Source organism: Tachypleus tridentatus, chromosome 2, assembly GCF_004210375.1.
Source record: "Tachypleus tridentatus isolate NWPU-2018 chromosome 2, ASM421037v1, whole genome shotgun sequence".
NCBI classification, from domain to species: Eukaryota; Metazoa; Arthropoda; class Merostomata; order Xiphosura; family Limulidae; genus Tachypleus; species Tachypleus tridentatus.
The window spans coordinates 87,171,503-87,199,017 of NC_134826.1; the positions used below are offsets into that span (position 1 = coordinate 87,171,503).

General features: G+C 36.2%; 2 protein-coding genes across 2 annotated transcripts in view; one reads left to right on the top strand and one right to left on the bottom strand.

Annotated features, from left to right (window-relative positions):
* Nucleotides 1-27,515, bottom strand: part of LOC143244423 (uncharacterized) — a 98,225-nt gene that overhangs the window by 59,656 nt on the left and 11,054 nt on the right. The window lies entirely within an intron of this gene.
* Nucleotides 13,093-19,263, top strand: LOC143236167 (uncharacterized). Its single transcript, XM_076474454.1, has 3 exons — nucleotides 13,093-13,706; nucleotides 15,623-16,167; nucleotides 19,015-19,263. The coding sequence occupies exons 1-2, from the start codon at nucleotides 13,692-13,694 to the stop codon at nucleotides 16,103-16,105; spliced, it is 498 nt and encodes a 165-aa protein (XP_076330569.1). The 5' UTR covers nucleotides 13,093-13,691; the 3' UTR covers nucleotides 16,106-16,167; nucleotides 19,015-19,263.

The window sequence follows — 27,515 nt, forward strand, 5'->3', positions numbered from 1 at the left end:
ATCTAATTAGGACCGCCCGTCATGGCCAGCTGATAAGAGGGCTCCACTCGTCATCTGAGGATAGCGGGTTCGAATCCTCGTCACACCAAACATGCTGGCCCTTTCAGTCGTGAGGGAGTTATAATATTACGGTCAATCCCGCTACTCGTTGATAAAAGAGTTAGTGGTGAGAGGTAATGACTAGCTGCTTTCCCTCTAGTCTTACACTACTAAATTAGGGACGGCCAGCGCAGATAACCCTCGTGTAGCTTTGAATAACATTCACAAAACAATTTGTTTGTTTGTTTGTTTGTTTTGGAATTTCGCACAAAGCTACTCGAGGGCTATCTGTAGCCGTCCCTAATTGCAGTGTAGACTAGAGGAAGGCAGCTAGTCATCACCACCCACCGCCAACTCTTGGGCTACTCTTTACCAACGAATAGTGGGATTGACCGTCACATTATACACCCCACGGCTGGGAGGCAGGCATGTTTAGCGCGACGCGGGCGCGAACCCGCGACCCTCGGATTACGAGTCGCACGCCTTACGCGCTTGGCCATGCCAGGCCCACAAAACAAACAAACAAATTAAAACTACAGAAAAGCAATAGCTACCGTATGTTTCCTTCAATGCTACTGTTTGTATTGAAAGGAGTCCTAGTTTCAAAGTGAATTCAGTTCTTATTTCTTCACCATATCATTTTTCTCTTGGTTGTTTGATGTTGGTCGTGTATAAATCTGTCTTTGCTTGAGGCGAATAAAACGTGTTCTGATTAATTTCAGAACTATTTTCTTTCCACACTTTTTTCGATTTCTAAGGACAAAATGTAGAATCGTTTGCCGTAAACGTTTCTTTGTCGTGCTTTTAAGTTTTGTAACGCAAAGCTAAATAGTGCGTTGTACATGCTCTGTCTATCTCGAAAAAATTGAACGCGAATTTTTTCGTTGTAAGTTCACAAACTGATTTGCTGAATCACGGGAGAGTAGTAAGATATCGTAAAACCAGACAGCTATATTTTAATTCATAATAAACAATAAAATAAGCTGATGTGCTTACTTTACTCGCAACTAAACAATCAACGAATTTGTTATAAATATAATGATACGAGTAAAAGAACATTTTACTAGTTTATCAGTAATACATTGAATTGTCTTTAATTTTGTGTCTTAAGCTTAATAGCTGCGAAACAAGCCTAACGGTTAGGTGGCAGAAGTAGTTTTAATAGTAGTTGATTCTAGGTCAAGATATATATATAACATTACGTGTAAGTTCCATACATAATGTTCCCCGCTAGTACAGCGGTAAGTCTACGGATTTACAACACTAAAATCAGGGAGTTCGATTCCCCTCGGTGGACTTAGCAGGTGGCCCAATGTAGTTTTGCTGTAAAAACACACAAACACACCAACCATACACAAATCATTTTATTTTATACAACTTCAATTACTAGCATTAGTGACTTGCAAGATTAACTAACCGTTGGTAAACATGTGAGGAAATATTAAAGAAATCTTTATTTGTTTGTTTTGAATTTAGTTCAAAGCTACACGAGGGCTATCTGTGCTAGCCGTCCCTAATTTAGTAGTGTAAGACTAGAGGTAAGGCATCACAACTCACTCTCAACTCTTTTACTAACGAATAGTAGGATTGACAACAAATTATAACGCCCCGTCGGCTGAAAGGGCAAGCATGTTTGGTGTGATGGGGATTCGAACCCGCGATCCTCGGATTACGAGTCGAGTTCCCTATCCACGTGGCCATACCGGGCCAAGTTAAAGAAATGAAAATGTTAAACAATGGAATTCGATAATTACAGTACATAGTAAGCACATTATGATGCCTTAAAATGTTCATATATGCTATTTTTCACTATTATTGTTTACCCTATTAGAATTATATTTCAAATGTATTCAAGTATAATGTTTATTGAACTCACTTGTTTTGCATTTTGAGAAAACGCAAGTGACTTACCCTGAGAAAGAAAAAGGACTAATCGCCCAATCATAAATGCCTTACCATTTTAAAAGGACAAATTGTCCAATCAGAAGTGTCTTACCATTTTAGATGATAGGTAAAGTCATATTAATATAGGATTATAATATCTTAAGCTAACAGCAGTTAGGTTACTTTTTAGAGAATTGTCATTTGCTCATTTATTATTAAGCACAAAGCTAAACAAAGGGTTGTATCTTCCCACCACCGGTATTGCAAGCCGGTTAGAAGCTTTGTAAGTCCGCAGACATACCGCTGTGTCACTGAGAGAAGGCAGAGATTTTTCAATAAAAACTTGTAGAAGAAATATTTTTAAAAGTCTGTTTTCTCTTGAATAATCTAGCCATTATTGACGAGACGTTTTTACTTAACGACAGAGGTCACTTATCAGATCAGCTATGCCATAACAGAACAGTAACAATTACAAATAACGATATTTTAACAAGTTATTTAATAATACTTACAGCCAACTAGTGTCAATAAACATACTACCACCATCAGAGCGAAAGTTTTAAAGAATTAAAGAGTAACAGAAGTTATTTGCAAACTATTTATATTAAAGTTTGTGTGTGTGGAAAACGTAGACGTTTGTTATTCAATGTCGAATTTCATGTAAATGAACTTTAAGAAACCAACAAAGTAGACTAATGATAAGTGTAGGAGCTTGAATCTTAACACGTTAAATAAGTACTCGTCGAAGTATGAGTTTTAACACGACATTTGATACTAAAACTTTTAAGGCTGTATTTAAGATTTATTATTATCCACTCTGAAGCCAAGTTAGTTAGATAAGTGCGAATAAGTTTGGAACAAAAGATTTTATTAGGCTAAGTCCTTATGGGAAGAGTGCCCAAAACAAGAATAGATTAATTTGAGTTAGGTAGTTGAAAAACCCTGCACTACGCCTACTAAATATCATGTATTAAAAAAAACAAAAAACTATATATTTCCGTTATAACATTAGTCCTAAATACTTTATTACTGGTAATACAAAGAAAATGTTGTAAACTGCTATTTATAGAACTTATAAAATAAAAAGAAATCGATGCCACACTTTTGTATACCAGCTTCCTAAACATGTATCCAATCGTATCTAAAGTTTTAGAGGTGACAAACGTAGCTGGCAGGTAAGTAATGGTTAGGGTTAAGTTTTGAATGGCAACACACTTGTATGTGGACAGTTAACGACGTAAAACTAGATGAATGTTTAGTGTTGTTATTAACAATGAATTTAAATGAAAAGCAAACATCCGTGAAACATCTATCTGTATGTCTGTCTGTAACATAGATAATTTTGTTGGCGTAGCAATGACACGGTCTCTAGGAGCATGGATTGGTTCTGCGGTAGAGACTTCTGACTGCCAGTGATCCAGGTTCGAATGCGTGCTATAATATAAAATAGTCCCTGTACTTATCGTTAGAGACTTCTATGTAATGAACTTTGGGAAACCAACAAAGTTAGGTTAATGATAAGTATAGGAGCTTGAATCTTAACACGCCCATAACACGTCAGATAAGTAATCGTCGAAGCATGAGTTTTGCCACTGTATGTGGTGATTACTACCAGTTATGGATGCATTATGATAATGACAGTCAACCCTTGATGTAAGATTGTGGTAACCGGCTCTTCTAGTGTATAGTTCACATTTATGGATGGCAATATTTAGCGTTATTATTTTTGCCATAAATACTAAATACGAATTGTCTTCAATTTACATTCAATCTAGTTTACTATCTTAACCTATCCCTACATTATCCTGAGTTGATTAGAAGAAAATATTTTTATCTGTCGACAAGATGGACCGAGCACAGCCAGGTGATTACGGCTCTCGATTTGTAATCTGAGGGTCGCGGGTCGAAACCCCGTCTCACTAAACATGTTCGTCCTTTCAGCAGTGGGAACATAACAATGGGACATTAATGCCAGCGTTCGTTGGTAAAAGAGTAGCCTAAGAGTTGACAGTGGAGAGCGATGACTAGCTGCTTTCCTTCTAGTCTAACGCTGTTAAATTAGGAAAGGCTAGCGCAGATAGACCTCGTATAGGTATATGTGAATTAAAAAATTAAAAAGTCAGTAAAATAACGTTGAATGTTGTTTAAAATGTTATAATATTATTTACTTGATTAGATCTGACAATAAATATAGATAGAATTATTTTTATAACTAAAGACGTCATCATGAAAATTGGTAGTTACTTATAAACAGATAGATTTATTAATAAGTACTTATACACTTATTTTAATCATCCAAATATTCTATTATAAATATTATGTAATTATTTATTGCCACTCATATGCTATGGGCGTGGCCTAGTGATTAACGTCCCGATGTTGGATCGGAGAGTCCATGGTTCGTGTCTTCATTGCCATAACAAAAATTGCACATTATCGCAATTAGAGGTCGTGGTTTCGTTATAACCCCCTACCTCCATAGCATAGTGGTGTGTCTTTGGACTTACAGTGCTAAAATAGCCCACTGTGTGGCTTTGTGTTAGATCCGAGGGCCCACGGTTCTCTATCGTTTTCATAAGAGAAATGGCACGTTATCACAATTAAAGACAGTGGTTTTGTTTTAAGACACTCCCCTCAATGGCATAGCGGTATTTCTGTGGATTTATACCACTAGAAACCGGTGTTCGATACTCGTGGTGAGCGGAGCACACATAGCCCTTTGTTCAGCTATGTTCTTAACTCAAAACAAACAAACTTTTCGTTTTAAATTAATACTGAACGATATTAGCATATTCTATCTCCATACCACCAGAGGACGCTAAGATACAGAGAAATAAAAATGTTTCCTGTTTTCTAAAACATCTAATAGGTGGCTCTTTTGCCATAAAACTGTGCTTTGATATAATTAACCTACTAAATGTAAGGTAAATTTTTGTTAAATTAGGACAAAAAGAAAACATGGAGTTCATTTAGACAAATAAAGTATAATATAACCTTAATTACGTATATTAACAAGAAGGAAGTTGTGGCTCCGCAGAGCAAGAAAAAAGTGGGAATTAATATTTGATTCAGTTGTTTAGTTAATGTTAATATTATATATTAATATTTGATCCAGATGTTTACTTAATGTTAATATTATATATTAATATTTGATCCAGATGTTTAGTTAATGTTAATATTATATAGTAATATTTTTTTCTTTTTTTGTTCCAAAACTCCAAATAGTTGTTTTTTTTTAAACATCGATTCATAAGTGTGTTGTTTTCATAAATGTGTTTTTTTTCATTAGTGTGTTGTTTTCATAAGTGTGTTGTTTTTAGGCCCGAATAACTTTTCAGATTGATATTTGTAAACAGTGAAAACTTTTGCTGATAGATAAGTAATACATTTTGTATAACTGATAGTTCTATGGCAGCATTCAAGGCAAGTGCTTAAATCGAAGTGCTTTTATGTAAGGGTTTTCTTTCCCATTAGTTTAAGTTTTCAACAATTTCTTTCTTTCTTTCTTGTTAAGCGCCAAGCTACACGTTGAGCTAGCTATCTGTGCTCTGTCTACTGAGGATATCAGAACATGAGTTATATCGGTATAAGCCCCCAGACTTACCGTTGAGCCACCACCATGGCCAGGTGGTTAGAACGTTTGCTTTGCAATCTGAAAGTGGCAGTTCGAATCCTCAACCCAATAAACAACCATGTCCGTTATAATGTGACGATTAATCCCACTATTCGTTGGTAAAAGAGTAGCCCAAGAGTTGGCAGTGGATGGTCATTACTAGCTTCTTTCCCTCTAGTCTTATACTGCTAACTCAAGGACGGCTAACGCAGATAGCCCTTGTGTAGCTTTCCGCGAAATTTAAACCAAACCAAGTTCAAGTTTTCCTATAGTCTACATGAAGAATGGAGATCTTAGTGTTCGTATTTAATTTGAGTGTAACCATTTGTTTTGGTCGTTTTTTTATTTTTTCTGTCCAAATATTTCGAAAAATTTTAAAATATGGCATAAATTTGGCAAATTTTGACTAATCATGGCATTTGCATCAAAAGATGAGCCCAAATAAACATTTTCAACATTAGAAGAGTGTAAAGAGAAGAGACCTCTGGTAGCGATTATATTATCCTAAATATAACTTCTTTTAATTTCTGTTGTCAATATTGTTTGCATCGTCGTTTACCGAAAAGTTTCACCGTCATCCAAAACCTTTCTTGTCAAGATTCCGTTTATTCCTATGAGACCTAAAAATTATACATCACGTGCTGTGAGACAAAACAATCACACCTCACGTACTATGTCACATAACAACGATACCTCACGAGCTAAAGCCCTTAGGTGTCTGTCATACTCGTTTTAAAAGAACGATTATCGTGTGGTGATGTGATGGGGTTTTATTATTTTTTAAAACGTGTTCTATCAATAATTATAGATAAATGATGTTTTATAATAGACGTTATGTCTGTAAAAAAATACTGTTTAAATTCTTAGTGATGTTAATTTCTAGCGAACCAATATTTTTAAAAAACGTTAAGTGGTTTCACCATATATGTCGTTTCAGAAACAGTAGAAAAACCAGTAAAGCTGTTTGTTTATGAGTTTGTATTCTTGTCATTACTATGACAACATACGTAAGTGCGCCTTAGTTTTGTTACCATGATATCTGTATTCGTGAGAAGAATATACACATAATATTTCGACATTGTCAAACAATATTACTATAATCAATACATTCTAGTTATGTTCTGAAAGAAAGTTTATAATTTATATGTGTTTAACCTTTGTAGACTAAGTTGTTTTGTTGTTGTTGTTTGTTTTACTGTCAGCTAGGTAAGTGAAGTATTCTATACGTTATTTTACAGTCGTTGTTAACGTGGCCTGGTACAGGGGTAAGTATACAGATTTATAAGGCTAAAATCAGGGGTTTCGATTTCCCTCGATGGACTCAGCAGATAGTTCGCTGTGGCTTTGCTATAAGAAAACAAACAAACAACTTGACCTTGAGGGAAATGTTCTATACGTTATTTTATAATCTGTTTGATGTTGCTTTCAACGCAATGCTTTAGATTAGGGTACCTGCGTTCTGGCCACTGCGAGAAATCGAACTCTATATTTGAGCAATGTAATCCAGAAACCACCAAGAGATATTACTGATCAGACTGTTATTACTATTTTATGTAAAGGAGCTCAAACTATGAACCATAAGATCAACAGTTCCGCGTGTTATCCATGGAGTCGCACCACAGTAAACATACTTCTAAACTGAATTTTCTCGTACGATACTTCTTCCATTATAACTAGGTATTTATCGGACGATTCAATTAATTAGAATGTCAGTAATAGCACCAGAGGTCGCAAAGTTTACAATTTAATTAACATATTAATCCTGTAAGTTTCTGTCACACTTAAGAAAGTCACAGTGAGAAATATTGAAATAATTTTAAAGATAAATCTGTAAATTGGTCAGTAGCACCATACCAAGAGAACAAATGAAGAACAGTACATTATGAACAAACATAAACAATCCATATTACTGGAAATACTATGAAATGTGGTTTGGTAGAATTCGCAATTTCAAAATAACTTTAACTTGGTTTAGAGTGAATCATTTCAAACACCATAGAAACATATTTCACTGGTGCCCCCTAGTGGCTCAGCGTTAAGTATAAGGATTTATAATGCTAAACATTGGATTTCGATACCATTCATGAGCAGAACACGAAGAGTCGGTCCATCGTGCAGCTTTGAGCTTAGCAACAAGAGTATCATTAGCAAATAACTCTTGGAATTGGCCTAGTGCTGTCATCTATTGGTCACACTGAATATTATTGTTTTAGTTGTATTTATTTACGTAAATTGCTTTAATCAAACTACTTTTGAAAATCGTAATAGTAAAGACAGCAACTGCATGCTCAAGAATGATAAAAGTTAAAATACTTTTTTATGGTTTTGTAAGATAAAATATTTCATGGGGTGTTACATAAATAAATTTGATCAAAACTTGCGCCCCACTGATTTCGCGCCGTAACAGTTATTGTCAAATGATGGGTTTCAATTTCGATGTTTGTCGCACCCAAGACAGCCTGAAGAGTCAGTTGTGCGAAAGGCCTCATCGTCCCTGGATATAATAACTTTGTTTGTTTGTTTTTGAATTTCATGCAAAGCTACTCGAGGGCTATTTGTCCCTAATTTAGCAGTGTAAGTCTAGAGGGAAGGCAGCTAGTCATCAACACCTTGGGCTACTCTTTTACCAACGAATAGTCACATTATAACTCCCTCACGGCTGAAAGGGCGAGCATGTTTGGTGCGACCGGGATTCGAAGCCGCGACCCTCAGATTACGAGTCGAACGCTTTAAATCACCTGACCATGCCGGGCGAAATAATAACTGTGGTGACGTTGGCGTATCATTACCGAGATATTTAATTTCCCTCGTAAGTTATTATAATTACTCATCAGAAAGAAAGCAGTCAAATGGCAACACTCGCCGTTACAAGATGTTCATTCGGCCCTTTGCACAGGGTTGACTGTCACTTTTATATCACTCCTACAACTGAAATCGTGGAGCTTGTTCAGCAGCATCAAATCTCGAACACTGGACACTAACAACTAAGCCACACCTGGCCCGTATAAGCTCATGAAGAATTTTAGCTCACTAAACCATAAGAAGCAATTTTAGGTTTATCATAGTTTTGTTATTCTTGAATCTATCGTCGCTTTAATTGTTATCACAAATTTCAGTAATAATATTAAAATTAATACTAGATGGCAGCACATGACTGAATGATGTTTCTTAGGTTCTTTCGAATAATGTAGGCCCGGCATGGCCAAGCGCGTAAGGCGCGCGACTCGTAATCCGAGGGTCGCGGGTTCGCGCCCGCGTCGCGCTAAACATGCTCGCCCTCCCAGCCGTGGGGGGCGTTATAATGTGACGGTCAATCCCACTTTTCGTTGGTAAAAGAGTAGCCCAAGAGTTGGCGGTGGGTGGTGATGACTAGCTGCCTTCCCTCTAGTCTTACACTGCTAAATTAGGGACGGCTAGCACAGATAGCCCTAGAGTAGCTTTGTGCGAAAATCCAAAAAAACCAAACCAATCGAATAATGTATTCTAAACCATTTTAAAGTTATTTTAAACGAGAGTACCCTCAGTATCATCCATTATTGGTGATTTTTCATAATGTATTGTTTTTCTAGAGTTTTTATCTTTCACAACTCTGTTGATCAGTGCCTAAAATATCTTGCCAATTATGTCTTGAAGGGTATTCTTACTTCCTTCTTATCTTTATGTGTGTGAGCTAGGAAGCCAATTACAGTGCAACAAGAAAAGAGCTAGTTTTTATGTGTTTTGTCCGTAAAATTATCTTATCTACTTTCTTCTTATTTCATTATCATTATTAGTTAAGATATTAAATATATGCTTATGTTAGTTGCATATTTTTTTTTGTTTTTCATAATCAGAAAGAGTACTTGTCAATGTTAGTTTAACATTTGGACTTAGGACTAACGTAAATTTCCTTAGCTTGATAACCTTCGTGAGGTATTATTGGGTTTACGGCCGAAAACGTCGCTAAAGGCAAGGACATCGTATTAATGAATAAACACAACTACTTAGTTTAAGTTTTTGTTTTATTAGTTACGATGTTTATAATATTTATTTTTAATTCTAACTTATGTTTCGATTAAACGTTTCACTCGAACTTCAGTTATTATTAGTCAGTTTTCGCATTACAGACCCTTTACAAGCCTCTCTCTCGATATGTAAATTTTCGGTCTATAAACTTTAACCCACAAATCACTAATTCGTGTTTATAGGTGTGCGCCCACTTGTTTCCAGCGGCTTGGTTTGTGTTTCGCGCAAAGATATATATATCTCTGATTTAGTACTGAAAGAATAGTGGGATTAACCATAATTATAACCTCACCAAGGTTGAAAAAGCAACATGTTTAATAGTAAAGGGATTTGAACCTGCGACACTTAGATTACGACTCAGACGCTCTGACCACCTGGCCATTCCTAACGTATTACGAAGCCTGGTGTTTAAGTCACTGGTTTTGCAATCTGAAGGTCGCAGGTTCGAATCCCTGACTCCCATCAAACATGCTCGTCCTTTTATCCGTGGGGTGTTATAAAGTGACAGCCAATCTCATATTCGTTGATAAGAGTTAGGCGGTACGTGGTGCTGGCTAACTACTTGCCCTCTAGTCTATCGTTGCTAAATTAGAGATGGTTGGTGCAGATAGCTCTCATGTAGCTTTTAGCGAAACACAAAACAAAGCAAACCGCTTGTTACGTCATATTTAGTGTTTTAACGCTTCACAGATTAGAATGTTTGTTTGTGTGTTTGTAACTAAGTACAAAGTCACACATTGGGTTAGCTGTGCTCTGTGGACCACGAGTATCGAAACCCGGATTTTAGCGTTGTAAGTTCGCTGTGCCACTGGGGGCTTACATGTTAGAACGTTTGCTCTAAACAACTGATAAAAAAAACTTTGTGTAATGAATCACATGAGATTAGGTGGTTTAATTAGCAGGATTAATTGTAATAATGACTGAGTGTTTGTTTACTCGTAATTAACAAATCCACAAATAAATAACTTAGATAATTGTATTTTGAAAGCTTGTCGTTAAACTGACATTATCCTATTTAAAACCACCGCATGGGCTGCACTCCTGTAATCACCTGAGAATGTCTTGTAACATTTAGTTTTCTAATTAAACCTAATCAGAACGTACGTCATTTCCTTTTTACATGAGAGGACAGTTCTGTAAATGAATAATTGGATAATGACGTCACAGCGTTTTACTATTTCCTTTCTTCAGTAAAAAAAATCACCGTTAGTATTTAAGCATGATGTCATAAGTATTTAGATAATGACGTCACAGTGTTGTATTTCTTATTTTTCTTTTCCGTAGTAAAAAATGTTATTCTTACATGTGAACCGTCTTTTTAACATTGGTGTCAAACAGTTCTTTCACAATCGCCACAACTGTGGAGAATGTGTTAACATTTACGCCGCTGGACAAAAAAAAATTACCTGTGTTTTTATAAACAGATGAAATACATAATAATGTTTTCAACTATTTATTGGTAGGATTTATAATATTTTTAAAAAAATATATGGATGGTAGAAGTAAAGCACCAATTCACCACAGGTCAATAGTCGTTTCGCCACATGTAGCGAATGACGACCGTGTTGAATACCTAGGCTTTAGCTCTTTGTGCTTGTCTACAATTTTAACACAGTTCCACGATGCCTCTCTCTCTCTCTCTAGGTGTTTGAGTATATATATTTGTGTACCCAGAAGGGTCAGGTACACTACACCTCTTCCTCCGCCACGATGCCTAGAAAGTGATAAACTTAGTTTTGAATTTCGCGTAAAGCTACACGAGGACGATTGCGCTAACCGTCCGTCATATAGGAATGAAAAACTAGAGGGACTATAACTGGTATCATCATCTACTCAACGCCAGCTCTTAGGCGGTTCTTTTACCAACGAATAGTAGGATTGGTGTCATATTATAACACTCCCACATCTGAAAGGGCGAGCATGTTTGGTGGAGCAGGGATTCGAACCCGTGACCCTCAGATCGAAAGTCGAGCGCTCTAACCACCCATCCACAGGAAGTTGAATTATTAAAACATTACACACGTAGGTTAATTACTTGTTCTATAAATCTAAGTCAGAACAATGGATAAAGGGTTTAAAAGTCAATCTTTTCAAATGTCAATTAAACTAATCATAAAAAAACAGGCGAGAAAGTAACAGCTTAAATATTAATATTATTACCTTGATATGTCTTGTTCTGACAACAACAAAGATGTCTTGTTCTGTTTAAGATCAGAGTTAACGGAAAAGTAATTCAATATTTAAATTTTAATCCATATAAACCTGGCCCGGCTCATGGTCAGGTGGTTAAGGCACTCGACGGCCCGGCATGGCCAGGTGGTTAAGGCACTCGACTCGTAATCTGAGTGTTGCGGGTTCGGTTCTCTATCACACCAAATATACTCGCCTTTTCAGCCGTGGGGGCGTTATAATGTGGCGGTCAATCCCACTATTCGTTGTTAAAAAAGTAACTCAAGAATTTGCGGTGGATGGTGACGACTAGCTGCCTTCCTTCTGACCCGGCATGGCCTAGCGCGTTAAGGCGTGCGCTTCGTAATCTGAGGGTCGCGGGTTCGCGCCCGAGTCGCGCCAAACATGCTCGCCCTCCCAGCCGTGGGGGCGTTATAATGTGACGGTCAGTCCCACTATTCGTTGGTAAAAGAGTAGCCCAAGAGTTGGCGGTGGGTGGTGATGACTAGCTGCCTTCCCTCTAGTCTTACACTGCTAAATTAGGGACGGCTAGCACAGATAGCCCTCGAGTAGCTTTGTGCGAAATTCCAAAAACAAACTGCCTTCCTTCTAGTCTTACACTGCTAAATTAGGGACGGCTAACGCAGATAGTCCTCGAGTAACTTTGCGCGAAATTCAAAACAAACCTAACCATATGAACCCAACCCACCAATGACACAGTTTGTGGACTTACAACGCTAGAATTCCAGTTTTAGTATCAGCGGTTGGTAGAGTACAGGTAGCCTTTTGTGTAGCTTTGTACTTAACTTCAAACAAACCATATAAACAATGAAAACTATGTGTTAAGGTGACCTCAGAACTCACTATATAATGACAACGAATTTTCTGTGACGTATTTTAGAATGGTATTGGTTCTTTTTAGCCTACAGTTAAATTTAGGTGTCAGTAGATGAAAATGTAAAAAATATGGAATAAAATTATTAAACCAGTCGTAGCATGCATATATATATATCAGCATCAGGATATAGTTATTTAAGATCTCCCAGGAGGGTACGTACATAAAGTTAAATCATGGTTACGAAACGCCCGCGTACAACCTCGGTGTTGGTGGTCCAACTTATCAATTTCTTCTGTTGAAAGACCAATCAGACGCGTTTGTGAAAATTCAGACTTGTCTTAAACACCTCAGGCAGTTACTTTCTCCTCGCATATATCACTAGGAAAGAACGAACTGTCGAATCTAGGTCGTCAGGTGGATTACAACAAATCTTACGAACATTTTCTTTTTAGGAAAGAACCATATGAGCTTTTATAAGCTACTTTCTAAGGCTTGCTTTACGCACCATTACAATTGCTTTGATTGAAACTGTACGTATTTTTAACGTTTTTGTTTTTTAACCTGGGAATTTTTGTCTGAAAGAAACGTAAGAGCAAAGATTAAAGGTTTTAAAGTAGTCTAGAGAGCTAAGCCTATGAAGACAACGCCCATGTCTACCGTTACTGTAAACTACTTTTTTCATGTTTGTTGTCGTTTATTATTTTTATTTCTTTGGGTCGGAAGTATGATCGAACATTCACCTTTCGCCCGGGGAAGGGGGGGAGCTTAAGGAAATGTAACATGGTTGTCAGACATGAGTACCTAAACATATTCGGTAACCACGCCAATAATACAGTAAATATGTAAGCCTAATTGTATTTGATGGAGTTAAGGCTTAATTTGCCCGCCTCTAGCAAATACTAGTAAACCACATGACATTTGATAGAACAACTCTAAATATTAGATCAACATGTGAGGTTGTTGGCCCCAAAATCCTGTCTCTTAAAGTTTTAAGGTGTCAGCTTTAGCACGAATAAAAACAAATAAAAAGGTCGCTCGCCGACTGGCTTACCAAGAAATTGGTGAAAGTGTACGAGTCGAAACACGACCGACGATCTCAGTGCACAGTTTAAAGATATAGCTCGCGCGAGAAACGACAGCATCATGCATACCCTAACTGTAAGTATGACTCTGTATCGCTAATGGTAAGCTAGGGGTAAATTTTTCTACCCAACAAGAACTTACCACTAACCACAGCGAGATGTATTTTGCACTGAACAGAACTAGTTTCTTTTGCGTATTTATTTTCAAACGAGAACAATTAAAGACTGCTCAGAGCGAATTATAATGATTTCTAATTGACACAATCTAACTGCACGGATCAGAACTAAAAACATAACACAAACTTAGCATTCTCTTAATTTGTTCTTACTAATAACGATTATTGCTCATTGTTTCCTTAATTAGGTATCCTTTCTACTGGCCACATTTTCGGCCAAAATCCCATTAATATCTTATGAGGATCGGCTGCCATAGGATATACTACACAGGCTTGTAAAATTTATGTGATGAACTCGTTTGAGTACCATACTAGTCGAAACTCAAATCTTGATTAGAGAAACTGTATTTAATAAGTTTATTGTTAATGTTTAATAACAAAAGTTTACTGGAAGCTCATAGATTTTTCTGGATAACGTGCACATCGACATATTTTAGTCTGTGGATATTATTGATCTTAATTGGAAGATGTAACTCTGAAAAAAGTACTTTTGTCAAAACCGGTTCATAAGAGCGTTTTTGTCTTGTTTTTTCAGTTTTAATCGAATTTTTATAATTTCATTATAACCTCAGTATAATGGTAATTTTATGGAAAATATTCTCTGTTCTAAAGTTCATTAGGCCTACTTCATGGACACCTGCAGACGTTATTCCAGGTAAGGGAAAGCTCACCAGTTGCGAATATTGGGAGTCCTTTAAAAAAATCTGAAATTAAAATGTTTGTAAACGGTATCCTTTAGTATTGTAAATCTTACTAATGTGTAGAATGAGCCACACTATGATGGAAACGATGGTTATAGTAACCAGCAAGTGTAGAATTAAGAAAATCAGACTACAATTTTTATTTGATGAGTAAAATGCTAGCCATTTGCCCTGAAGATTAAATGTGGTAATCTACCTAATTAGGGGTCACATATGTAAATATAATTTCGTTATTTATATCTAAATAATATTATTTATAATACATTTTATATAAATTATTCAATCGTTTTTTTCTCACATTCTGGAGAGACGGATGACACAAATTTCCTCTTGTCCCATCCTGCGTACACCCAAGACCTTGCAAAAGTCACATAGGTTTACAGAAACTTTAATACACAGTTACGGTATTTTTACTAAACCAGTGTTAAAAACGTAGAAACTCCAATAAAGTACAGTTATTGAACTAGTTTCAACATGTAAAAACTCTAATAAAGTAGAGCTATTACTCAACTAGTTTAAACATGTACAAACTTTTCATAAAGTAAAGTTGCTACTAAACTTCATTAAACACGTAGAAACTCTAATAAAATAGAGGTATTACTAAACTGGTTTAAACATGTATAAACTCCAATAAAATAGAAGTATTACTAAACTAGCTTAAACATGTAGAAACTTATGTATAAAAGTAGAGCTACTACTAAACTAGTTTAAACATATAGAAACACCAATAAAATAGAGCTATTATTAAACTAGCTTAAACATGTAAAAACTCCAATAAAATGGAGCTATTACTAAACCAGTTTAAATATGTAGAAACTTATGTATAAAGTAGAGCTACTACTAAACTAGTTTAAACATATAGAAACACCAATAAAATGGAGCTATTACTAAACTAGCTTAAACATGTAGAAACTTATGTGTAAAATAAAGCTTTTACTAAACTAGTTTAAACGTGTAGAAACTTATGTGTAAAATAAAGCTATTACTAAACTAGTTTAGACGTGTAGAAACTCCAGTAAAATTGAGTTACAGTATTGTTACTAAACCAGTCTTAAAACAAACTTTTATTGTTATTTTAACCTCGTCCATTCAACATATTTTTTCTTTCTTTCTAGGTGAGTATTCTTATTTTATTCTGGTCCTGCTTCGCTTATGGCGGTTACAACAATTACGGTGGGTATAATAGTGGTGGTTACGGGTATAACCGTCCAGCGGGGTTCCAACACGGTAAGGCTATAGCAGTTCAGACACGACACCATTTCCCAGGAGGCTACGGTGAGGGTGCATACCACGGTGCCGGCCACAATGTACACATAGCGGTACCTGGTGGTGGCAAGGCCTATTCTTACTCAGGAGGATACAGCATGGGTTACGGAGCCAGGTATGGCCACGGTGCCCCAAGTCATTTCGGGGGAGGCGTAGGTCACGCAGTTGGACACAACAAAGGTTACAGCACCTCCTATGGGTATCGAAACCCAGCTGCAATGAGACACGTTCTAGCTGGTCTTCAACAAGATGTACAGAGTTTGGTTCACAGTACGTTTCGTAGTATTCATCAGGGGGGCTTATTTAGTGGCGCCCCAGGTCTGCCGTTCTAAGCTCTTGTCGACTGTCTATTATTGCCTGGTATTTATTATCGACTTATATTCCACAGTTGGAGGTAAATTTTGCTATGTACTTGTAAATACAATTATGTTGCTAAACAATAGAAACTATACGCATCATATTGTATATTTCTCAACCCTTGTTGACTTCAGTGTCATTTTTAATTAGTATCTGAAATCAACAATAAGCACACGTTTATTTTTAAAATAAAAACTTAGAAAAGATGCTTATGCCTTCATGATGTCACATGAATTCTTTAACATAGTTTTTGAATAATTATTTATAATAACGATGAGAAAAATAAAATATAATTATTCGAGGCTTATTTTTAAAATAATTAAAATATTATATCAAGGATATGTTTGTGTTCTTGATATAACAAGGAATTCTGAGGTTTCACCTAGGGGTGTGTATGTTAAAACTCGTACACTGCTGGCCAAAATATTAAGGTCAATGAACATGAAAAAATATGCATTTTGCGTTGTTAGACTCAACCACTTATTTGAGTAGAGCTTCGAAAGATGAAAATAAGAAAGGGAAAACAAAAATAAAAAACATTTTTAGCATTTAATAGGGAAAATGTGAACACTATGAAATTAGCCTAAATACTGGCTGGTCAAAAGTTTAAGACCATACCAAAAACAAGTCCTAAACGTGGTAGGAAATGCCCGACAAGATGTTTCAATAGTGAATTGCACGGCCATCATTGCGAATAACTTTAAACATTCGCTTTGGCATGGTCGATATAAGCGTTTGTAGAAGGCTGGCTGGAATGTTATTCTAAGTGGTGAAGATGGCTTCACGAAGATCATGTACTGTTTGGAATTGACGTCTATTTCTGTAGACTTCCCTTGCCATCCTCCCCTAAACATTTTCAATGGGGTTCAGTTGGGGCGAACACGCTGGATGGTCCAAGAGAACCACGTTATTCGCCATGAAAAAGTCTTTTGTCCTAGGGGTATTGTGGATTGGAGCGTTGTCCTGTTGAAAGATCCAGTCATTTCCACACAAGCGAGGGCCTTCAGTCATTGAGGATACTCTCTCCAACATGCCAATGTAGCCAGATGCTGTTTGACGCCCCTATATAACCTGAAACTCTATTGTTCCATGGAAGGAAAAAGCACCCCAGATCATGATGGAACCTCTTCCACTGTGTCGTGTAGAAAATATCTCTAGTAACGTTGGAAGCCATCTGGACCATCCAGGTTAATTTTTTTCTCATCAGAAAACAAAACCTTCGTCCACTTTTCTACGTCCCATGTTTTGTGCTTCTCAGCAAAGTTTAACCGAGCTGTTTCGTGGTGTGGAAGGAGGCATGGTCTTTGAAGACGTTTACGGTTTTTAAAGCCTTTCTCTCGAAGATGCCGTCTTATTGTTCTTGAGCTGCATTATGCACCCGTAAGAGCCTTAATCTGGTTCGACAATCGGCTGGTGTCTTGCCGGACAACCCGTCGAATCATCCTGCTCAACGCCGGCGAAATTTTCTTGGGCCGACCACTTGAAATTCTCGTTCCGTATCCCTCAGGGTCTTTTAAGAAATTTGCAACAGCAGTTTTACTACGCCCAATCTCACCAACGATGGAACGTTGAGAGAGAGAGACCTTGCTTTTGCAGCTCGACAACTCTGCTACGTTCAAACTCTGTCAACTTTTTACTCTTTACCATGTTTTTACCCAATGTAACACAAGAGATATCAGTGGGAGATGCTGACAACGCTAATGCTTGAACACAAATGACTAAATTTCGTTACGTGTTTACCGATTAACGCTTCGTTTCAATATGGTCTTAAACTTTTGACCAGTTTGTATTTAGGCTAATTTCATAGTGTTCACATTTTCCTTATTAAATGCTAAAAAGGTTTTTATTTTTATTTTTCCTTTTCTTATTTTCATCTTTCGAAGCTCTACTCAAATAAGTGGTCGAGTCTAACAACGCAAAATGCATATTTTTTCTTTATGTTCATTGGCCTTAAGATTTTGGCCAGCAGTGTATTTGTAAGTCCTAATAAAAAGAAGTATGGTATATTGATTTCTTGTTCATAATTGACCTAGTACAAGATAATATTAAACTCTAAAGTAGCTTTTAATGGTTTTAATTTACCTTACTGGTCGTAATGTTTGGTGTTTTGGTATAGTGAAGTTTCTTGGGTGACTCTGATTTAAAGAAATATAATAATTCGGATTAATATAGCTGATATTTTTTTCCTCTACCCGAAAGCTTTATGAAATATATACATAGTACTTTGGCCCGGCATGGCCAATCGTGTTAAGGCGTGCGACTCGTACTCTGAGGGTCGCGGGTTCGCATCCTCGTCGCGCCAAACATACTCGCCCTTTCAGCCGTGGGGGCGTTATAATGTGACGGTCAATCCCACTATTCGTTGGTAAAAGAGTAGCCCAAGAGTTGGCGGTTGGTGGTGATGACAAGCTGCCTTCCCTCTAGTCTTACACCGCTAAATTAGGGACGGCTAGCACACATAGCCCTCGAGTAGCTTTGTGCGAAATTCAAAAACAAACATAATACTTTGTCCAAATTATAAATATTTAAATTAATCTCATTTATCAGGTTTAGATTGTGTAGTGATCATTAATATTTTAGTGTTTATTAGGATTTGAAAGCTTTTGTTCTAAGTATTATTTTATCTATGTCGAAAATTAAAATTTGAATAGAATTTGATACTTAAGTGCTTATGTGAGTTTCGTTTAATATATATCTTAAAATGTAGGCTTAACGAAACTCAAAAATCTCAAATTGTTCTCCAGTATTTGGATGTTTTATTTTCACAGCGACGTTTTCTGTTCTTGTTTGATTGGTCCAAAATTTTTTACAACAAAAGTTTTGTTGTTATTGTTCTATATTTGCGTGAGAAAAATTCAATATTATATATTTTTTTCAATTGCAGGCTTCTTGGATAAGCTGCGTCATCGATACGATATGGTGGCTATACAAATAAGTTGAACAATTAAATCGAGCGCAAACAAAAACTGCTTTTATATTCATTAAAGAACCTTCTAATCTCATGTGACCAATAATTATTAAAGTTATCGGATGAATTGTAATTACCTTTTCAAGTCCGGTACGCCACAATTTTGAATGGAACAAATAGTGATATCAAATTTGATAAAATTGGTTATGATGTATCCACACGAATTTCCTACAAAATAAAATTATCTCTGAAATGATCACATTCTATTTTTTGTTTGTTTTTCATTTATTCTTGTCCACCACTGGCACAGCGGTACATCTGCTGACTTACAAAGCTAAAAACTGGGTTTCGATATCCGTGGAGGGCAGAGCATAAATAGATAGCCTTTAACGTAGCTTAACTACAAACAGACAAATATTTACCCTTTAATCTAAATTATAATTTTTTTCTTTGAGGGGAAGGGTTAAAATAAATTTTAAAATATCGCAGAATACAAAAACAAATATTCTTAAGTGTGAAACTGTGTGAAAACCAAAATGAACAAATTAAAAAATAACGTCGAAGAAATTAGTAGTTCACGTGATTTTTATCAAAAACGTTAACTTGACTTCTTCCCTTGCAGCTTTAAAATGAGGTTGTTGAATTTTTAGAATATCTTAAAGTTTATGTAAGCTGACTAATAGACATTTTACTACAATCAAGACTTTTTTTTAAATTAACTTTAAGTAAAGCTGCTATTATTTCATGACAACCAGTAGTGTTTGTTTTCTCAATTAGAGATATTTAATCTATCTCATCACTGTTTTTAAAATACTACAAACCGTATATATGTGTGTTTCAGAGAGAAGACACACGGGCTACCTGCTTTGTCAGCCGCGAGGAATTAAACTCCGGATTTTTAGCGTTGTAACTCTATATACTTACCGCTATCTCATAAAGAGATGAAAAAATGTTATCGAAATGCGCAGAAAGAAATAATCCTTATTAACTGACAAGCATTCTTAGTAAATGATTAATTTGATGTTATCATTTGGAAAAGGGCGTAATATTTTCATCGTCGTATAATATTTTCATTTACTCATAAACTCTTTGCGTATCATAAAGAAGTAAAAAAAATATACGTATCGGTATTTCCTATCTGAACAGCACGTTACGTGGCACTTGAGGATAAAGGGCTATGTGTGACCCCTGTAGGGTTCAGGCATAGTCGGCCTTGTCAGATGTGGTTGCCACTACTTTTGAACTACTGATTTAAGAGAATATATATAGGTGGCAGCACACGCTGCTACAAGGACTTGACCTGAGTTTCAAGCAAATAAAAGGCGACTGACGATCACTCTTATAACACACTCACACCTCAAATTCAGTGAAACTTGGTGCGAGCCCTGGATCTTTTGATTCGCTGCCCATATCACTACACACAATGTTTTTAAATTACCAATCTTAGCTACTAATAATTATTCGCCTCGTCCACCATGGGAATTTGATTCTAGGATTTTAACGTTCAAAATATGCAAACTTGCGTATCACCCATTGAGGGGTCTAACTCAAAAAAATATATAAGTAAAACTGATATCATCTGCAAATTTAAAACAATCTTTAGAAAGTAAACTGCACACAGCAGTTTCTTTTATTAAATTTTTAGTTTGGTTAAGCATAAGATGAGGTACGTCTGTCCCACCCACAACATGTATCGAATCCCGATTTTTACCGTCGAATTCCTTTAGAATTACCGATGAGCCATTGAAGGTGGCATTAAAATAGGAACTGGATATATAGTTATGTATATATATACGTATATCTAAAATGATGTAAGAAACTACAGCAGGTGCATAACACTGTTTCATAAAAATATGTAACTAAAATCATAAAAAAGTTCAAGCACTTACGAAAGCCATTGTTAAACTTTGAGGTCCTATTTGAACAGATCTCGTCGAGTGCGTCCTAAAAACCATATAGCTTTACATAGTTTTCTATTATTTAATAAAAGATACAACAAGTTAAGAACATGTTAAAGGTAGTAATTTTTTGTCCCCTTTTGTATGTGTTAAAGCATTCATTTGAAACGAAGGAAGATATTATCTTTTCTACGTTTCTATGAACTATAATTATTTAACACGTTTATGACAAAGTGAACATTCGACTAACATCTACAAAATAGATAGCAAGTTTTGTTAAATCAAAACAACATCTAAACGGACAGTAATAAAATGTTAACCTTTCTTTTTTGCCTTTTTCTCATGTCCCTCCCCCACCCCCCTAGGAGAATAGCGGTAAGAGTACAGACTTACAAAGCTACGATCCGGGATTTGATTTCCCCACAGTGGACACAGCTGATAGTCCAACGTGGCTTTGCTCTAAAAGAAGCAAACAAATCTGGCGTGATTAGAATTTAACCTACACACACCGCCATATCCATATTATTGATCATTGAACGGACGAAACATTGTTAGAGCATTCCAAGGTTCGATGTCCAAAGTGATTGGTTTAGTTTGTTTTGAATTTCACGCAAAGCTGCAAGAGGGCTATCTGCGCTAGCCGTCCCTAATTTAGTAGTGTAAGACTAGAGGGAAGGCAACTAGTCGTCACCATCCGCCGTCAACTCTTGGGCTATTCTTTTACCAACGAATAGTGGGATTGACCGTCACAATATAACGCACCCACGGCTGAAAGGGCGAGTATGTTTGGTGTGACGGGGATTCGAACCCGCGATCCTCGGATTACGAGTCGAGTACCTTAACCACCTGGCCATGCTGGGCCTGTCCGAGGTAAACAGAGCACTTTGTGTAGCTTTGTTCAAAACAAAGTTCTTAATTCAGATTATTGCGTAAATATGTTACTTAAAATTAATTATTATTATGAACTGAAATTAGGCATACTGATGGATCAGCAGCCATTTTGTGGGGTAATAACGACTACAAACCTAGTTCTTTGTGTAAGTTTGTGAGAGTACGAACAAACAAAGTAGCCCCAACTAAAAAAAAGTTTGATGTATCTCTGCATCTAAGTGATAAACGCTTTTTTTTATGTTTCAACTGGAAACCGGAACTAAAACCAGTTATAATAACATAGAATAACCTCGTTACGAAATGACCCCACCTTGTTTTTATACCTATCGGTGGTTTCTCTAACGTCGTGAAACACGCGACAATTGGAACAAGTCGTGGTAAAAATACTAATCTACGTTTGTTTTTCAGAAGACAATAAAAGTTTGTTCATTCCACCCAACACTGACACATTATGGTTGTCCTTTCTTCCTATATATATGACTCTAACTACAGTAGTGAGAATTCACACCCTTCCATGGTATTTAAAATAGTTTTAATTATTTCTTGAGAATATTTCCTTACGATTATCCCCCTTTCGCTCAGGCCCGCAGTGACACAGTGGTAAATCTGTGTGCTTTGTGTTTAACACCCCTCAGTTGCACAGCAGTATGTCTGCGGACTTAAAACGCTAGAAACTGGGTTTCGATATCCATGGTGGGCAACGAACAGATAGCCCATTGTGTAGCTTTGTGCTTAACTTCAAAAATCAAACAAATCATGCTTACTAGTCAACAAACCCATAAAAAAGTTCGTTTGAATCTGTATTCATGTCATATGTATTTACTGTGTGTAAACTTGTTGCATTAGGCTTAAAAATTTCTTACTGTTAAGATGTTTTCATTCATTCTACTTCACATGTTCTTCATCATTTTTCACTTTTTTACGTGTCAATACAATAGTAGGTGACATGAAAGCTGTTTGTTTTGTTTGTTTTTTGAATTTTGCACAAAGCTACTCGAAGACTATCTGTGCTACCCGTCCCTAATTTAGTAGGGTAAGACTAGAGGGAAGGCAGCTAGTCATCACCACCCACCGCCAACTCTTGGGCTACTCCTTTGCCAACGAATAGTGGGATTGACCGAACTTTATAACGCCCCCACAGCTGAAAGGGCGAGCATGTTTGGCGCGACAGGGATGCGAACCCGCGACCCTTAGATTACGAGTCGTACGCCTTAACACGCTTGGCCATGCCGGGCCTGACATGAAAGTTGAATAAAACCAAAGCAAAATTAAAAACAGTTATAAATTTGAAGACGTAGACGGATGTCTTGTAGCAGAACTATGTTATTACGTCATAACGGGGAAAAATAATATTCGTCTAGAGAGCTCTGAACGTGTGTATTTCACTTGGTAACATGACTGAAAGTTAATAGTATAAAACATAACTGTAGATGTTAACAGCAGGGAATATCACTGCAAGTGTTAACAGCAGGGTATATAACTGTAGGTGTTAACAGTGGGGAATATAACTGTAGGTGTTAACAACAGGGAATATAACTGTAGGTATTAACATCAGGGAACAGAACTGTAAAAGCTAACAGCGGGGAACGTAACTGTGGAAGCTAACAGCAGAAAATATGGTGTTCACAAATGACTGGGACTTATATTTTTGCCCACCCCCCAATGACACAGCGATATGTCTGCAGACTCCCACTTCTAGAAACCGGGTTTTGATCCCATGTTGGGCAGAGCACAGATAATCTATTGTGTAGCTTTGTGCTTAATTCCAAACAAACAAACTTATATTTGTTTCAATCACAAATACTACAACAAACCATAGAAAGTGATTATAAAAGCACATATACAATAACTAACAATGTTCACACCGATAGAGGGCCAAGTAATTCTACCACAACTTAGCCTCTGATATCTACGTAGCAGAATCAAATATAGCCATAATTTGTGTGTGTGTTTGAGTCTTTTTCTTATAGCAAAGCCACATCGAGCTATCTTCTGTGTCTACCAAAGGAAATCGAACCCCTGATTTTAGCATAGATTTATCCGTAATTTGGAGATAAATGAAAAGTTTATTCTGGTGTATACTGATCAATAGGAGATACATAATTATTTGTCTGTTTTATTTAAAATTTATGAGGATTAGTGACTTGTTTCTATAAAAATGTAAAAATCTGAACTGCCACTGTTTTCACATGGTTATAAAATCACAGTTTTAATCACATCAGTTATTTTAACAGGACGAGTATCAGTAAATATGTCTCATTTATACATCACATATACAACTCTCCTCGAGAATATTACATATTTTAAAACATGAATACATATATAAATATATACATATATTCCCACAGTTTTGGATGCTTTAAAAGTCAAATAATTTTATTGTTTCGTTTCTGTGTTGACATATTCATCATTAAAACTATTAGAAATTAAACTCAGGTAATATTTTTAAATTTTCAAAACAATTGTTGTTGTTATTTTCATTTATTGTTATCAAGTATGAATTTATCAGATCACAGCTCTTCAGTTCCTATAGTATCCGTTATCCACGTAAGCCGGATAAGTTAGGCCTTGCTTACCCTGCACGTTATGACGAAAGGGGTAGGCTAAGCCATAGCTGATAAATGGGGTAGACTTATGAATACGAAGATAACCATCGGACACAAATTTGTTATTCCCATATCCTTCAACCGGGTCGTACACACCTACAAACGGATGATTATATTCTGCCACCACGGGGTACACCAACACAGCTAAAATAAGTAGGACATCGAGAGCAGCCAACTGATAAAAAATATGTAAACATGTTTTGTTTATAATGAAACGTACAAGCCTATATATACATACAAAATATATAGCACTGAATGAATCACTCTTTATAATTAAACTATCATCCAAGTGATAAAATACAGAAATATTATGTTATCTTTGCAGTGACACACATGAAATATTTAGATTTCCCTAATTAAACCATGATACGTAACATGGTGTTTTCGTGTGTGATTATCGAAAAATAGCATTTTCAAACACCTATTGAGTTTGAAGTGTTTCAAATTAATATAATTTTTTTTCTCTCTTATTTAACTTTAGTTAATGCGGGTCATACATTACAATTTAATTAACACTTACTTATAAGGAAACTAAAAAATCTAAACATGTACGTTCATAAGTATGTAATTTATGTACTTTGTTTGAAAAACATGAGGTGCTAGAAATGTAAGAAAGAAAATATACAAGACCTGATTGGGCCTTGACTAAACAATAATATATACTAAGGGTTTATCTTAAGTACTAGCTAACTGTAAAACCTTGGATTATCATAGTTACATAATAGTACTAGCTAACTGTAAAACTTTGGATTATCATATTTAGATAATACTGTAATCTAACTGTAAAACCTTGGATTATCATATTTAGATAATACTGTAATCTAACTGTAAAACCTTGGATTATCATATTTAAATAATAATATAAGCTAACTGTAATCCCTTGGATTATCATAGCTACATAATAATATTAGTTAACTGTATACCCTTGGATTATCATAGTTACATAATAATAGTAGCTAACTGTAAAACCTTGGATTATCATAGCTACATAATAGTACTAGCTAACTGTAAAACCTTGGATTATCTTAGCTATGCAATAGTATAGCTTAACTGTAAAATCCTGGACCTATAATATCACCTTAAAGTAAATCCTCGTATTATCACAGCCACACACAGGTATAAACCAACTGTAAGACTTCAGATATTTTACACTACTTTCTTGTTTCATTTATCAGTTTAATACAGTTGGCTGTGTATGTAACCATAAACATGTATAAGACGAGATTCAGAGTTTACGGTATTCATATCAGCACGAGGCTGGCGATCCACGGAGCACGTTACTTGTACAACTAAACATCGCCTCTTTAATTTTGTATTTTTAACTTGGAGTCTTAATTTTAGCTAGAAAAATTCGAATAACACAAAGTATTGAAGTATGTTACGCATATATTTAAATTAGTTGTGGGTTAACATGCAACAGTTGACCACAACAATTGTAAAACGATTATCGCTTGAGAACAGCAGTGGTGTTCTACAGTTACATAACTTGAGAGCAGTAGTAATGTTCTACAGTTACGTAACTTGTTGTTTGTATTGAAGAAGAAAGCTCCAAAAATGGTTCTCTGTGCTCTCCTCAGCACGGGTATCGAAACCCGTTTCTAGCGTTGTAAATCCGCAGACATAACCGTTGTGCTACTGAATAGAATGAAATCGTTTTTTCGTGATACTGAACCAGTTGATTTATTCCTCCTAGTACGAGTTAACAACACTTTCTCCTCAACCACACCAGTTCAGAATTCCCTATCACTAATTTAAAATATTTAAATGTATATTTATTCTCAAGAAGAAACTGATTATAACATTTTGATAGGTTTAAATTACATATTAGGCTTAGCTTGGTTTAATAAACTGACAGTTTAGCCTCCCAAGATCCTTAACATACGATCGGAGACAAGAGAAAACAATGCCTGAACATCCCTGGTTATATTTGTTCACATCCCTTTGTTTGAAGACAAATAACTTGAAACCGGAATCCCTGACACGGATTTGATCTTGCTTTATAACTAAATCTGGCACGGCAAGGTGGATAGGACAGTTAACTCGTAATCTTAGGGACGCGGGTTCGAATCCTAATCACACCAAATATGCTCGCCTTTTCAGCCGTAGGAGCGTTATAATTTGACGGTTAGTCCCATTATTCATTGGTAAAAGAGTACGTAAGAGTTGGCGGTGGGTGGTAATGACTAGCTGTCTTCCCTCTAGTCTTACACTGCTGAATTAGGAACAGCTATCACAGATAGCCATTGTGTACCTTTGCGCAAAATTAAAAAAACAACAACAGACATTTCTAGACAATTAAGTTAAAAATACCAATAGATAAGAAAAAACAATTATTGTCAAAAAGTTCCTAATATTCTAATTAATTTATTTTAAATCTTATTTAAACTGATGAAACACCTTTTCTCTGAAAAAGAAATATCTGTGGAAAAAGTTCAAAAATTGGGAAAGAAAGAGAGAACTACCAAAAGAAAGAAAGAAAAGCAAAATAAGTAATAATCGTGCTGAAAAATAATAACAGTATAAACCGCTAGAGCATGAGTGACATGAAATTGATATATTTACTCTTTGCAAAACATTTGGTTTTGAATTTCGCACAAAGCTACTCGAGGGCTATCTGTGCTAGCCGTCCCTAATTTAGCAGTATAAGACGAATAGTGAGATGGAACGTTACTTTATAACGCCCCCACGGATGAAAGGACGAGCATGTTTGGCGCGACGGGGATGTGAACCCGCGACCCTCAGATACGAGCGAGCACCTTAACACGCTTGGCCATGCAGGGCCATTTTATGCAAAAAGAAAAGGGGGCATAACCTATTAATGCTGTAATTTTCTAGACAAAACTGTTCGACCTCAGTGGTACAGATGACTTACAATGCTAGAAGGCGAGTTTTGATAACGTTTTCGACTCCTCGCGGTGAACACAGCAGATATCTCAACATGGCTTTGCTATAAAAACAAATGCAGATTATTATGCCATAAGCTTTCGACCTCACGTACAACCTATCGGTCGAAAAGTATAACCACAGAAAGTTCCGATCTTCAGGAAAATATGTCCAAGAAACAGATGGACTGTTGAAACCT